This window comes from Podarcis gaigeae, assembly GCF_964106915.1.
Source record: "Podarcis gaigeae genome assembly, chromosome: 3".
Taxonomy (NCBI): domain Eukaryota; kingdom Metazoa; phylum Chordata; class Lepidosauria; order Squamata; family Lacertidae; genus Podarcis; species Podarcis gaigeae.
The window spans coordinates 102,931,368-102,947,645 of record NC_139680.1 but is presented as its reverse complement, the minus strand read 5'-3'; the positions used below and the strand labels follow the sequence as shown (position 1 = coordinate 102,947,645).

The 16,278-nt window shown below is 46.1% G+C and overlaps 1 protein-coding gene across 1 annotated transcript in view; it reads right to left on the bottom strand.

Annotated features, from left to right (window-relative positions):
* TTC7A (tetratricopeptide repeat domain 7A) overlaps positions 1-12,993 on the bottom strand; it is a 195,547-nt gene extending 182,554 nt beyond the window's left edge. The window contains exons 1-3 of the mRNA XM_083733245.1: positions 12,809-12,993; positions 2,483-2,646; positions 381-549 (exon numbers count right to left, since the gene is read on the bottom strand). Of these exons, the coding sequence (XP_083589371.1) occupies positions 381-549; positions 2,483-2,646; positions 12,809-12,986 (511 nt within the window). The 5' untranslated portion in view covers positions 12,987-12,993. The remainder of the gene's footprint in view (positions 1-380; positions 550-2,482; positions 2,647-12,808) is intronic.
* Positions 12,994-16,278: the final 3,285 nt, after the last annotated feature.

The following is a 16,278-nucleotide window of genomic DNA, read 5'->3' as shown; positions in this document are numbered from 1 at the left end:
TTTACCTTCCCGCCAGAGTGGTACCTATTTATCTACTTGCACTTTGGGATGCTTTCAAACTGCTAGGTTGGCAGGAGCAGGGACTGAGCAACGGGAGCTCACCCCATTGCGGGCATTCGAACTGCCGACCTTCTGATCGGCAAGTCCTAGGCTCTGTGGTTTAACCCACAGCGCCACCTGCGTCCCAATGTCATTTTAGGCTGCATGAAAAAGAAGGATCCTGACCCCAAGAGGCAGGGGGTGGTGCCAGTCTGGACTGGTAAGGTATCAGCAGCAGCAGTTCCCTTCGACCTTTTCAGATCTCATGCTTTCTTGTAACCCTGACACACAAAATCATCACCATCACCAAATAGTTCCAGCAGACGGGGGCAACCCATTACCTTTGATTACAAAAGCTTCTGTCAGCAGCCGCAGCATATACAAAGGCTTCTTCTCCACCGCGATGTCATCAAGGCCAGCTCTTGCATACATGCTGAGAGCATCCCTGTAAGAGCCCTCGACATAATGGAGCTTCGCCAGGATCAGCATGGCTTCTGTCAAATCTTTTGGCTGGAGAAATGAAACAATTTCCATCAATAATCCATCAGACCCCCAACTGGAACAATGCAATGTTGACATTCAGCCCCAATCCTGAATTCAAGGAGAATCAAGTGCCTCGATGCACAAGCCTTGTGAGCTTTGATGTATACACTGAGCTGTGATAAGCAAAGGCATTTTCATTCATTTGAAAGAAATATATCCATAGATCTGCCTGCGCGCTGTCTCGCCAGAGTGGTACATGCTCCGGTTATCTCCCGCTTGGACTACTGCAATGTGCTCTGCATGAGGCTACCTTTGAAGGTGACTCGGAAACTACAACCAATCCAGAATGTGGAAGCTAGACTGGTGACTGGGATCATATAACGCCAGTCCAATGCATTCTACCTTAGCTCCTAGTATGTTTCCAAGCACAATTCAAAGTGTTGGTGCTGACCTTTAAAGCCCTAAACAGCCTCAGCCCTGTATACCTGAAGGAGCGTCTCCACCCCCATCATTCTGCCCGGACGCTGAGTTCTAGCGCTGAGGGCCTCCTGGCAGTTCACTCACTGCGAGAAGTGAGGTTACAGGGAACCAGGCAGAGGGCCTTCTTGGCAGTGGTAGCCGCTCCTCCCATCAGACGACAAACAGAGAAACAACTGTTTGACTTTTAGAAGACATCTGAGGGCAGCCCTGTTCAGGGAAATTTTTAATGGCTGATGTTTTATTGTGTTTTTTAATATTTTGTTGGGAGCCGCCCAGAGTGGCTGGGGCGACCCAGCCACCAATTGGAGCGGTGGCAATGAAACTTCCTGTGCCATCTCAGCTGAAATAATTGTATAGCCCCACCCAATGCAAATTGAACAGATTTTGGACAGCCTCCCCAAAGCTGCCAAATATCCCTCCCCAATTTGTGGGGCATGAATGGCCCTGTGGAAGAGCGGGATAGTCAGCCACTCAAGGTTAAGCCATGAGCCTGGGTTTAGATGTTGCAACAAGACACTCTGACTTGTTTCCTAGTGGCACAGCAGCAAAAAGTGCAGAGCAGGGGAGGAGCAGAGCAAGAACACTTCTCAGAATTATGTACCAGCATATTTTGCATTCACATTAAAACATAGTGTGTGTTTGCTTTCAATCTTTATTGAGTTTAATTGATAACAAAGCATTCTTATATATGGTATTTCAAAAGTCTCATGTAGTTAAGCAGGAATGTATGGTGAAATGAACTGTATAGGAATGAATTTATTTTTATTTGTCGCTTTTGAAAAAGTGTTTGTTTTTAACTATAGTTTAAATGAAATCTGGGTGGAAAGAAATAGGTTTCTTTCCTGAATACTTTAATTTCCCCCCAAAAGCATAACAAAATTTTGGCAAACACTGAAAACCCCCTCATTTGCACTATTTTGTTCCCTTTTAGAATGTGAAGATGTTCATGTAAGATCTTTCAAACTGTGTGTCTGTGTAGGTTATTGTTATTGTTTGCTATTACGTTATGTTTTTGCGTTTTTACATTGTAAACTGCCCTGTGATCTTCAGATACGGGGCAATATACAAATTCAATAAATAACAATAAATAAATAACAATGTGATGTGTGAAGCAGATCACAGAATCCTGCAGCAAGGACAATGGATTAGATCAGGCTTCCTCAACCTCAGCCCTCCAGATGTTTTTGGCCTACAACTCCCATGATCCCTAGCTAGCAGGACAAGTGGTCAGGGATGATGGGAATCGTAGTCTCAGAACATCTGGAGGGCTGAGGCTGAGGAAGCCTGGATTAGATTCTAGTGGAGGATTTTCTTCCCTCCTAAATGGAGCAAAAGGAAATGGAATTTTTTACTGGAGTCTTTTATGAAATGCAGGACTGAGAGACAGATGGGTTCCAACATTTCATATCTGAGCCTTGCAATTGTGCATCATTAACAGCACGTTAAATGCTCATGTTTTATGTCAGCCAAGGACGCTTACCGGCAACTTCCCTCGGTTTAGAATGCCCGTCAAATACTTTTTGGCGTCGCTCATTTTGGGCTCAGATTTTTCCATTAATGGAACGGCGTCCTTGATTTTGGCAAGGTTCTCGTTCAAGCACAGCTCCAGCAGTGCCTCTGCAACTAAAAGGTTCCCATAGTCATCTGCAGGACAGAGTAGACAGAGTAAAGGAAAGTCACACACTCAATGTCATGTTCTCATCTATAGCAGGTCACAAAGATAAACACAGAAGTTATCCACTATATAAACATTTTGTTACATAAGGAAGTTAAAATACTGGGAGCAAAAGTTAGTCGCCTACAAAACAACAAGCTCAGACGATTCTCTGCTCATTTTTGGCACAGGCAACGACCATTTTGCATGTGTTCAAAGGGAATACAGAGATTTTTCAGCCCTGAAAAATCTGTACTGGAAATACATCGTATTTCAGCTGCAAGGAATGGGCATAATTTTCTCGCCCTCCTAGGAAGCTGGCCGATGCCAAATTGTATAGATTGGTTTCAGACTTAAGGCAACGATCCTAGGGAGTAAACCTTTGAACACTGAGGAACTTACTTCTAAAGAAGCATGCATAGGATCAACATTTTGCAATTAGGAAAACGACAGGCTAATGCACTAAGAAGTGTGGGATGAAGGAATGCTTAATAGGGAAAAGGTGTAACCACTAGGCAAGCAAATCGTGATGAATACTGATGAATTTCTTACAAACAAATCAGAAGGAATGTTCAATAAAGACTGGGTCTAGTCTAACTTCCAGCAAGAATAGCACCACCAAGCCAAATAATATATTGCTCTAAAATGAAAGCAGAGATAGGGGAACCAGTGGCCAGCCAGGCGTTGTTGGACTTCAACTCCCATCAGCCTCAGCCAGCATGCCCAATGGTCAGGACTGATGGGAGCTGTAGTCCAGCAACATATGGTGGGCCACTGTTTCTCCCATCCGTGCTTTAGAGACACAATAAGTCACTGAACTTACATGGGCAACCAGCCAGCTGCCCAGCCACAGTCAAAATTAAGAAGGTTTCTGTTTGTATAAACATAAGTTGGAGGGAGGGAGCAGCATACATTTTCTTACAGAAGTGCTTCTGCTCCAGTGGCGTTACCTGAGTAGATTCAAAGTGATTTCTTGCAGAGCACTCCAGCCTGCAAGAGGCACTCGTTTCAGCAGAAAGGAATGCAAAGCATACAAAAGGGAACGTAAGAGATGGCACCTCTGTTCAACCCAGCGGGGAAGCGCGCGCACTCGAACAGCTGCTTCGCGCACAGTGGAGCACCTGCGGGGCTCTGGGTTATGGCAACAAGACACCATCCAGCGAAAGGCAAGTGTGCCGAGCTCCCAAAGCAATTAAACCGATCTTGAGCATGCAATGCACACAGAAAAGTCCTTCACTCTTCACCGTTGTTTGAAGTGCATACCGATGGGTCAACAGCGGCCTCCCTCAACCTGCTGCCTCCCAGACAGAACCACAGAATTGTAGAGTTGAGGGTCAGCTAGTCGAATACACTACAAGGCCGGAATCTCAGCTGAAGCATCCATGACAGGTGGCCATCCAACCTCTGCTTAAAAACCTCCAAGGAAGGACAGTCCACCGCATCTCACTGCCCAACAGCTTCCTGTCGGAAAGTTTATTCCTGGCATTTAGTCAGAATCTCCTTTCTTGTAACTTGAATCGACTGGTACAGGTTCTACCAGGAGAAAACAAAGCTCCTCTTCCATGCGGCAGTCATTTAGATATTTAATGATGGCTATCATATCTCCTCTTAATCTACTCTTTCCCATGCTAAACATACCTAACTCCCTTAACTCTTCCTCATAAAGCTTGGTTTCCAGACCCTTTTGCTATCCTGGTCGCCTTCTCCTGCGCACATTCTAGCTTGTCAATATCCTTCTTAAACTGTGGCACCTAGATGTTTTGGACTTCAATTCCTATTAACACCTGCCTAGCACATGCTGGTGGGAGTTGTAGTCCATCCAAAACATCTGGGAGGCTCCAGGCTGGATACGGCTGGTCTACCATGACGGTTTCAGCATTGGACCCCTTTCACAAAGGGCAGCTCCGGTTTCAACCTAAATTAAAATCCACATTCCCAGCCTGTACCTAACAGATTGCTTTGTTAAGCACACGGGTTCGTCTGTTAATATTAGCTATCCTCGGTCTACAGTGGTACCTCTGGTTGCGAACGGGATCCGTTCCAGAGGCCCGTTCACAACGTGAAAAGAACGCAACCCACAGCGGCGCATCTGTGCACGCGCGGGTTGCAATTCGCTGCATGTGTGCATGCGCGCTACGTCATTTTGCGCATCTGTGCATGCGCGAGCGGCAAAACCCAGAAATAAACCTTTCTGGTACTTCTGGGTTGCAGTGGGACGTATCCTGAAAGAAAGTAACATGAAGTGGACATAACATGAGGTATGACTGTACAGAACTCCATGCTCCTCTGCGGGGGTTTGGAGATGTGCCAGGTTGCCCTGCATTCTACACACACAGCATGCATGTGTCTAGTCACAACTGTACACACAAAGGCTGTCTCTATATATGTTTGCACCGTGTTCGGGATGTGGATGGTGCTGTGGTCTAAACCACTGAGCCGCTTGGGTTTGCCGATCAGAAGGTTGGCAGTTCGAATCCCCACGATGGGGTGAGCTCCCATTGCTCTGTCCCAGCTCCTGCCAACCTAGCAGTTCGAAAGCACGCCAGTGCAAGTAGATAAATAGGTACTGCTGTGGCAGGAAGGTAAACGGTGTTTCCGTGCACTCTGGTTTCCATCACGGTGTTCCAGAAAGCTGTCTGTGGACAAATGCCAGCTCCTTCGGCCTGAAAGCGAGATGAGCAGCACACCCTATAGTCGCCTTTGACTGGACTTAACCGTCCAGGGGTTCTTTACCTTTTTACCTTGCACTGTGTGCACAGATACTAGGAGATATGACTTCTCATCACATTCCTGCTCCCATGTAGAGGAACACAGAAGCTATAATCGTTCAGCCCAGACACTGAGATCCAGCACCGAGGGCCTTCTGGTGGTTCCCTCATTGTGAGAAGTGAGGTTACAGGGAACCAGACAGAGGGCCTTCTCGGCAGTGGTGCCCGCTCTGTGGAACGCCCTCTCCTTAGATGTGAAGAAAATAAGTAGCTATCTTATCTTTAAAAGACATCTGAAGGCAGCCCTGTTTCGGGAGGTTTTTAATATTTAATGCTGTATTGTTTTTAACACTCGATTGGAAGCCGCCCAGAGTGGCTGGGGAAACTCAGCCAGATGGGTGGGATATAAATAATAATAATAATAATAATTATTATTATTATTATTATTATTATTATTATTATGTGCAAACCATCTTCAAAGGCAGCCCCATGTACAGAGCACTGCAGTAGTCTAGGGCACTGCCTGATCATGGATAACAGCTCTCATGCTGTTAAGTCTTGCTGGGCTTAATAATCCGAGGTATGAACCAGCCTTTTGTCCTCACATGCAGTCCCATTACTCCTCTCTTCACGGCTGAAGCAATCAAACCAGGAAGCTTGTAATTAGCCACAGTCTCCCCATATAAACTATAGATGTTGTCGCCAACCCGGTTCCTTCCAGATGTTTTGGACTACAGTTCCCATCAGCCCCAACCAGCACAAGTGTGTGGTTCAAAACGCCTGAAGGGTGCCAGGTTGCCAAAGGCTGCCACACGATACGATACGATAATCTTTATTGTCATTGTCCCATACAGAACAACGAAATTGAAAAAAATCTACATCAGACATTCAAAAACCAACAAGCCTACTATCCCAGCTATCCCAGCCTGGTTAGCCCCCTAAAAACTCTGATACCTCATAATTAAATACAATATACTCCTATAGAGACTACCTTACACTGCGTTTAAAACCAAAATCACATTTGGATAGAAACTGTTTCTCAGGCGGCTAGTCCTAGTATTTATAACCCTGTACCTTCTTCCAGAAGCTGAAAGAGATCATTTATGGGGCACGCACTATCCTGCACTATCTCTGCAGCTTTCTTATGACACCTGGAAGCGTAGATTTGATCCAAGGTGGGAAGAGTGCACCCAATTATTTTCTCCGCAGTCTTTACAACCCTAGACAGCTTTGTTTTTCCCCTGACTGTGCAGCTCCCAAACCACACACAGAGACCATAAGTTAATACACTCTCAACAGTACAATGGTAAAATGCCATCAACAGGTCCTTTGAGAGATTATTTTTCTGGAGGATTCTTCGAAAATATAACCTCTGCTGTGCTCTCTTCATCAGGTCTTTACTATTTTCTCCCCAGGTTAGGTCATCTCTCAACTCCATTCCCAGAAATCGAAACACCGAGACCTGTTCCACACACTTTCCCTCAATAATGAGTGGCTGAATATTCAATTTACATTTCCTAAAATGTAATGCCCTTCCCTGTGGCTGAACATCATAGAAAAGGTGGACAAGAACCTGCCTGATCGTCTCTGTGGACTCTTCTTACTTGTAGGTTTTTAAACAGAGGTTCAGGAGCCATCTGCCATGGATGACTTAGCTGAGATTCCTGCATTGCAGGGAATTGGACTAGATGTCCCTTGGGGTCCCTTCCAGCTCTATAACTCTTCTATGATCTAAGTCATCTTCATTTTGTTTCAGCAACTGCATTGAACAGTCATTTCAATGAGGACTCCCTTTATTTTGTACAAGAGGCGACTACAGACTTTTTGCAAAAAAGTGTTTTCAGGAGTTTGTCCTCCACGGCTGTTTTTTCTCACTGTGAGACCTCTGGTAACCTTCCAAGGAATCCCGTGGAACACAGCTTGAAAACGACTGAAACGGTAGCGCTCTAAATTTCAACAGCAGTTTCCTAGCTAAGCAGAAAACCTCATTCGCAATGAAAGGAGACAAGTAGCAACGGAAAAGAGAATGAGTGCATAAAGGCTGCTTGCAAGCTACTGGACATTTGCAGAGAGTTGGACGGGGGCGGTCACAGTGGACAATAAGAGGATCTTAAAAACAGGAAGCGCTCTTCCCCAAAAGCTCAGAGTGACCTCTTTTACACAACAAAGGGAGTCCTTAGTGCCCATTGAAATAACTGCTCAAGTTCAGTTATTGGGGGGGGGGGGAGGAAGACGACTTGGGCGACTGTTTGCCAACCCTCGAAGGGCCACATGTCAGTGCTGGGTGCAACCAAAGTAAAATTAATAGTAGTAGTAGTAGTAATAATAATAATAATAATAATAATAATAATAATAATAATAATAATTTATTTATACCCCCACCCATCTGGCTGGGGTTCCCCACTTTGGGCGGCTCCCAACAGAATATTAAAAACACGATAAAACATCCAAGCTTAAAAACTTCCCTAAACAGGGCTGCCTTCAGATGTCTTCTAAAAGACAGACAGTCATACCTTGGGTTGAAGTAACTTCAGGATGAGCATTTTCAGGTTGCACTCTGCAGTGACCCGGAAGTAACGGAGCACGTTACTTCCTGGTTTCGCTGCACAGACGCTCAAAATGATGTCACACGGATGCGCAGAAGTGGCAAATTGTGACCCGCGCATGCGCAGATGCGGGTTGGGTTCCCTTCAGGATGAGAACGGGGCTCCGGAACGGATCCCATTCGCATCCAGAGGTACCACTGTAGTTGTTTATTTATTTGACATCTGATGGGAGGGCGTTCCACAGGGCGGGCACCACTACCAAGAAGGCCCTCTGCCTGCTTCCCTGTAACCTCACTTCTCGCGCGCGGAGGGGGGGGGGAGAGAACCGCCAGAAGGCCCTCGGAGCTGGACCTTAGTGTCTGGGCTGAACGATGGGGGTGGAGACGCTCCTTCAGGTATAGATGGGGATTATGGCCACCCTCCACACAAACACACTCGCTTCTGTGCACATGAGCACACCCTGAAGTACATTCGTGCAGCATTTTCGCCCTCGTTTCTGGGCCATCCCTGGCATTGCCAAGTAACAGGCCTGCTAAGGGTCTCTGAGGAAAGTGTGGCTGAGCGGCAGGACCTCACTCAGTCCAGGATGGGCTCCCTCTCTCACACACACTTCCCAGAGGTCTGCTGCCAGCCGTAGAGGATGAGAGGAAAATGTGTGCCAGTATACTTCTGACGGATAAACACATATGTTCTTGGGCGGGGCTGCCTGACAAATTTAAAATTTGGCAGGGCAGCCCCTCCAGAGAAATAAAACAGCTCTACAGCCCTGAGCTGAGGCAGAGATCTGAAAAGGGAATGCAAGAACCTGGCGAATAATTCACTCAACCTCTCCCCCCCCTTCCCCAGACCATGTTTTTGAAACGAAAAAGTTTCGCTTTTAAGGTTTGTTATGTCCAAGATGCAAGCGAGACACACATGGTGCTTACGATGTTTCCTGGAGATACTGAAGAGACCACAGAATATTTTCTTTTCCCACCTCAACAAGGCTTAAAACAGGATGCAAGAACATGAATCATCGCCCACTTGCTCTAATTTCCACCCCACTGAGATGAAAAGCCTACAGCACACAAGAGGAAGGCCTAAACCTTTAAAGAGGCACTTGCACTTCCGGAAATATTATTATTATTTCACGTTAGAGCCCGCCCTGCCTCCCAAAGGAGCCCAGGGTTGCAAACACGTTAAAAAAATTAAAATCACTCAACCAGTGATTTCAGGGTTGCCAAGAATAGTATTTCTCAGACTGTGTAATCAGAGTTGTTTTCAGATTCTGCCTGGAAGTCAATTATAAGAGAGAAAGGTACACTTCAACATGGAGGGCATTCCACAGATGGGGAGCCGCCACTGAAAAAAACCCTGTCATGGGGCAACACCAACTAGGCAGTACCACCAACAAGGTTTCACCTGTGGGTGGTAGAGTCCAAGATGGCTGATACTGGCAAAGGAAGGTCTTTTAGCTCAGTGTTTCCCAACGTTGGGTCTCCAGCTGATTTCGGACTACAATTCCCATCATTCCTGACACTGGTCTTGCTAGCTTAGGGATGATGGGAGTTGTACTCCAAAAACAGCTGGAGACCAAAGGTTGGGAAAAACTGTTTTAGCTAATTGTGTCCCAATACATTTAGGGCTTTACATGTTAGTACTAACCCCTTGAACTGGGCCTGGTGGCTCAGTGTCAGCCAGTGCAGTGCTTCAAGTATTATTATTATTATTATTATTATTATTATTATTATTATTATTATTGTTATTATTATTATTATTTACTATTCATTTACTTTATTACTCATTCTCCACTGTAAGTTCTCAGTGTGAGGTACAACAATTTGAAATACAACATTCATCCATTTGTTGTTACTGATGCTACATTGGTCTGCACTGGGAGATTCACAGAGGATTCAGATATCATCAAAACTCATTTAAAAACAGTCATGGTTTATCCTAAACATAGGCAAACTCAGCCCTCCAGATGTTTTGGGACTACAGTCATTCCTCAGGTTACAGACGCTTCGGGTTACGTGTTTTCAGGTTATGGGTTACGTGTTTTTAGGTTGCAGATGCGCCGAAACCTGGAAGTACCGGAACGGGTTACTTCCAGGTTTTGGCGCTTGTGCATGCACAGAAACACTAAATTGTGCTTTGCGCATGCGCAGAAGTGCCGAATCGTGACCCGCGCATGCGCAGACGTGGCACTGTGGGTTGCAAACATGCCTCCCACACGGATCACTTTCGCAACCTGAGCATCCACTGTACAACTCCCATCACCCCTGACCACTAGTCCTGTTAGCTAGAGATGGTGGGAGTTGTAGGCCAAAACCATCTGGAGGGCCGAGTTTGCCTATGCCTGGTTTTTCCCAAAGAGGGCTGAGAACTGGACTTACTGAGAAAAGGTTTATTGTTGTTGTTGTTATTATTTATTTATTTATTTATTTATTTATTTGTACACCACCCATCTGACTGGGTTGCCTCTCTGGGCAGCTTCTAACATGAAACATAATAAAACATTCAACATTAAAAAGCTTCCCTATATAAGACTGCCTTCAGATGTCTTCTAAACTGTTTATATAGTTACCCATCTCCTTGACATTTGATGAGAGGGTGATCCAATGTTGGCGCCACAACCGAGAAGGCACATTGCAGGGTGCCGAACCTTTATTTCTAATGGTTTGAGAAGTCAACAGCATCATCCGTCCTAGGAATCAGCTAAATGGAGTTAAAACTAATACAGTGGTACCTCTGGTTGTGAACGGGATCCGTTCCAGAGGCCTGTTTGCAACATGAAAAGAGCGCAACCTGAAGCGCCATATCTGCGCAGATGCGCGGTGTGTTTTGGCATTTGTGAGCATGCTTCTGCGCATGTGGAAGCAGCAAAACCCAGACGTAACCCTTTCCGGGCCTTCCGGGTCGCTGCAGGACGTAACCTGAAAGAATGTAACATGAAGCAAACGTAACATAAGGCATCACTGTAGTGCAATGGAGGGGAATCACACAAGGGGAGGGTAACCCAGCAGGCTCACTGATGTCATCTGCAGGATCCTCTTTGCTATGGCAGGTAAATGAGGAGCTATGGAAGCTTTCATAGAATCATGGAATGACAGAGTTGGAAAAGGCCCCAAGGGCCATCAAGTCCAACCCCCTGCAATTAGGAAACTGCAGATATAGTGTTCCCGAAAAGATGGCTTTCCAACCTCTGTTTAAAATCTCCAATGAGGGAGAGTCCACCACCCTCCGAGGTTGAACAGCTCTTGCCATCAGAAAGTTATTTAGTCGGAATCTCCATTCTTGTAAATCGAACTCCTTGGTTTGAGTCCTGCCCTCTGGAGCAGGAGGGAACAAGCTTGACCATCTTCCAAGTGACAACAACTCTGGAACTTGAAAATGGGTACCATATCACCTGTCAGTCTTCTGTTCTCCAGGCTAAACCAACTCCCTCAACTGTTCCTCATACAAAGCTAGTTTTCCAGACCTTTCATCAACTTGGTCACCCTTCTCAACACCCGTTCCAGTTGGCCAACATCCTTCCCAAACTGTGGTGCTCGCTTACGAGTTTTACCGACGTCCATGACATATTGGCACGGAGGAAGTCAGAGAATTAGTTCAGTTTATTATTTTAGGATAGCTGACCCTCAGAAATTAGCTGAGCAATGTAACCTATGCTCATTCAGATGCAAGTCCCATTGTGTTTGATGGGTTTACTTCCAGGTAACTGTGTCCCGGACAGCAGCTTTACTAGAGAGTAAACCCCTTTCTGCATCACTGGGACTTACTTCTGTGTAAACCTGCACATTGTATAGCTGATTTCCTTTGAGGCTGCCCTCTTGAGCAAAACAGCATCCTCTGATTATTCCCAATGGGGGTAAAGTGTGAGAAAAATCATTGAGAGCAACACACAAGACACAAAAGGAGTGTTTGGGAACAAGCAACTGTGGAGTGCAGATCCAATTACACCTCTGGGGAAACACAGGGGTTGTACTGTGCATTTAAAAAAGCACTTGGCTCTCATGAGGCAAAGCTCATGATGCGCCTGATAAAAACATTTTTTGCTGAGACAAGCCTACCTACCCAGGTATTTAGAGCGCTGGTGTGTTTTTACTTTATTTCTGGATTTTTTAAAAAGTGTTTCAATAGTTGTTACTAATAATCCTATCGCAGGCTTCCTCAACCTCGGCTCGCCAGATGTTTTTGGCCTACAACTCCCATGATCCCTAGCTAGCAGGACCAGTGGTCAGGAATGCTGGGAATTGTAGTCTCAAAACATCTGGAGGGCCGAGGGTGAGGAAGCCTGTCCTAATGTTTTCTTTTGTACACCGCATTGAGGTTTTCTACCATCTATCAGCTCAGTATAAATTTAACGAAGTGATTAACAACAAAACGGGTCCTTAAACATCACGAAGAACTTTCTGACAGTTAAGAACTGTTGGAGATTGTGGTCTCTCCTTTCTTGGAGGTTTTCAAGCTGAGGTTGGATGTGGCCATCTGTAACCGGATGCTATGGCTGAGATCCCTGCATCGCAGGGGGTTGGACTAGATGACCCTGGGACCCCCTTCCAACTCACCCTCAAGCATTGTTTGGGGTGCGGATGAATTAGCTGCTCTTGCAAAAGAGAGTATGGGTGGGTGGTTGGATCCCGACTAAGTTAGTTGCGCTTAGACTGAAATCAGTGCGTAAAGTTCACATGACTTGGAGCTGAACCCTGCGGCTTTCTATGGGAGCTGGCTGCGCGCAACTAACTTAACGCAGCGGAGCACAGATTGTGCAACTCTCCCGTCGGGGAAGGTTTTGCTCCGGGAGACCGAAGGACGGCTCCTTGCTAAGGGAAGACAGGAGGGCGGGCGCCGCTGCTGCTGCTGCTGCTTCCATTTCCTGGGGAAGAGAGGCTGCGGGATCCCCGGCGGCGACTTACCGGACGGTTGGGCTCCTGCGCCGGCTGCTCCCCCCTTGGCCCACTTGTGGCGGGGACTGGCCGCCCGCGTCCTCATCTGCTCCACCACGGCCAGCTGCGTGTCCCACTGGCAATCGGCGCGGCACCTCTCCACCGCCTCTTCCATTTTCAGGTGGAAATGCGAGCCTTTCGCAGCCATCTTAGCGTGGGTGGGTGACTCGTGTACAACAGGGAAGTCCCGGGCAGCCGGGCGTGCGCCTGGGGAACAGCCGGGTTCCCCTCCCCTCGCCCAGCAGGGGCAGGATCGCGCGCTCCCGGGCGCCTGGTGGAAAGGGAGGCTCCAGCGGCGAAGGACAGATGTGGTGCCCTTCCAACCCCCCCACAAAAACTAACCTCTAAACGCCCCGGTGATCCAGATGTGTGGCAGCTAAGAGGAAGCGCCCCGCGCACAGCGTGACAGGCTGGTAAAGTTGCGCTGTAGAAGGGAATGGGTTAAAATGGGGGGCAGAAATGGAACAGGAGGGGTCTTTCAGGGCTTATTTGCGTTTATAACTCACCCTTTTCTCAAAGGAACTCAACACATAGAATTGTAGAATTGAAAGGGACCACCAGGATCATCTAGTCTAGTCCAACATGTGGGACTCGAACCCACAACCCTGCGATTAAGAGGCTCGTGCTCTACCGACTGAGGAACCCCTCATTATCTACCTTGTGAGGTAGCTTAGACTGAGAGGCACTGACTGGCAGTGAGCTTGGTGGCTGAGCGGAGATTTGAACCCTGGTCTCCCAGGTCATAGTCCCAACACTCTTAACCATTACACCGCACTGGCCGGTCCCCCCAAAAAGAGGGGGGATTTCTGCTTAAATGGGCAATGCGCATTTTCTTTTCTCCTCTCCCCACTTTCACCCAGGTTCTGGGGGTTCCAGGCTAGACCTGAAGTTTCAGGCTTGGATTTTAACCTCCTCCTGTGCAAAGAGAGTAAAGGGCCAAAAGTTAGGCGTGAAGACTGTTTTCTGCTTGGGAAGAGTTTTTGCTGTTTGCTTCACTCCACATCCATCAGGCTGCAACCTTAAAGTACAGAACAGTCTGGCTCTTCCTTTGTCCCCAGGAAAAGCTGCAAGGGACTCTCACTTCCTGTTTCTTGACTGATTACTCCACCTGATGTGCCACACACCCCTTCAGGTTTCAGTTTGTCCCCTGCCACACAAGCCCCATGACAATATTACTCTCTTTTGTGCTTGTCACTGAGATGTTTTTGCATTTGTTGTTGCCTTTTGGGCAGGGCCTTTTTTGTTGTGTCACCCAGCATGAGAAACTTCCCTGTCCCAGGAAGCTATGTTGTCTCCTCATTTGCTTTTGCAGCAAGGGTTTGAATTTTCTGTTTAGATTTTTATTTTGTTTTGCTGTGGACTGGACAGCTCTCTGTTCCTTCTCCTTCATTTTGGGACCTCCAGTGTTTGTGTTATATAGATAATGTGAAGTCATAATAAAAGGAGCTTCTCCATCCCCATCATTCTGCCCGGACACTGAGGTCCAGCTCTAAGGGCCTTCTGGTCATAGCTGTCAAGTGTCCCTTATTTGAAGGGACAGTCCCTTATTCCAGCGCCATGTCCCGCTGCTGTCCCTTATTGATTGATGTCCCTTAAATGATGTCCCTTAAATTTCAAAGGAAGCAGCTCCTCCCTGCCGGCCAGGGAGGAGGGAGGCTCCAACTGTGTTGCTTGGCTGTGTTGCTCACCCAATAAGAAGTCTAAGAATGACTGGGGGGGTGGAGCTTGCATGCCTTGTGTGTGGCTAGTTAATGCAAGCTGAGGGTTTTTTTGAATGCTGGACGCCATTTTGTTGCACGTGCTGCTGCAAACTTTGCAGTGCTAAGCCAGGCCAGGGAGCCATCTTAAGTTGAGGCTGCATAGGCCTTGTGGTGCATGTGATTCAGATTCTATTCAGTTGAACCTCTGGTTACAAAGTTGGTTGGACAGTGTTCTCTAAGCTACCAGCATGAGTTTGACCAGACTGCAGGAGGACAGGAAGACTGGAGTGCCTAGAACAGGTGAGGCTGCAGGTCCCTTATTTTGGCTGCTGGCCCCTTATTTTCAAATCTGTAAGTTGACAGCTATGCTTCTGGTGGTTCCCTCCCTATTAGAAGTGAAGTTACAGGGAACCAGACAGAGGGCCTTCTCAGTAGTGGCACGCTCCCTGTGGAACACCCTCCTATCAGATATCAAGGAAAGAAACACCTGACTTTTAGAAGTCATCTTAAGGCAGCCCTGTTTAGGGAAGTTTTTACTGTTTGATGTTTTTAACGTTTGATGTTTTATCGTGTTTTTAATATTCTGTTGTGAGCCGCCCAGAGTGGCTGAGGAAACCCAACCAGATGAGTGGGGTATAAATTATTAATTATAATTATTAAGTAGTATAAATATAAAAGACTGCTTACTATTGCCATTATCCGTGCATGTTCCAGAAGTCTGCACAGCTCTTGAACTGCTCGTTTTTACTCTGTCAGGGACAGCAATGTGGTGGAAAACTTTGAATTGAGAAATTTTCCAATGCACTAACCACATTTGTACCAGGCATAAAGACTGCAAAAGAGGATCAAAGGAATGTTTCTGAGGTCATCTGTGAAAAAATCCACACCAAAACCAAAGGGGAATCAAAATAAAGAACATCCAGGATATTCTAAAAATTGCAAAACTATATTATTCAGCATTTAGAGGCTTTGAGCATAAGAAGACCTTGTTGGATCACACCATTGGCCCATTTAGTCCAGCATCGTGTTCTCACAGTGGCCAACCAGATGCTTGTGGGAAACCCATAGGCAAGACTCAAGCACAAAAAAGGAGTGTCCAACTATAGCATGACTTAGACCACAACTTTGCATTTAATGTACAGATTTTTTAAAAATATAAATCATATCAGCTTGAGTAGTGGGGATTATAATGACCAGGATGCTGCAGGGGTACAGTAATTTAATCCTTTCCTTTGAGGGAAACCCCTCCTTTGCTGCTGCTGTTTGCTTTGTGAGGACATCACATTCCACAATTTTTAAAATTATTATTATTATCATTAAATTTGTGTACCACCCCTGATCCATAGATACTATGTTATTAATGTTTACTTATCTGCACGGTTCTTTTGCACCAGTCACTGCTAAGAGAAATCAAATTTCAAATGTTTCTTTTTTTAAAAAAAAGAATCAAGGTACAAATATCAACTCCAGAATGCAGTATGCAAATTGAGTGTGTTTCTACAAAATAAGATGCATTTGCACAATTCAAAATTTATTCAGAATTTCAGTTTTCTAGGCTTCTTAATATGGCATTTGAGTTTCTCCCGGGAAGACAAACCCACAAAAAATAATTCACTGTTGCAGACTGTGAGTAATGAAACTGATTTGTCCCAATTCTTCCTTCTAATGATACAATGCTAGCAACATCTCCAGCCCTCTGTCGATTACTTATATGCTGTCTGTCAGGATACAAGTCCTACC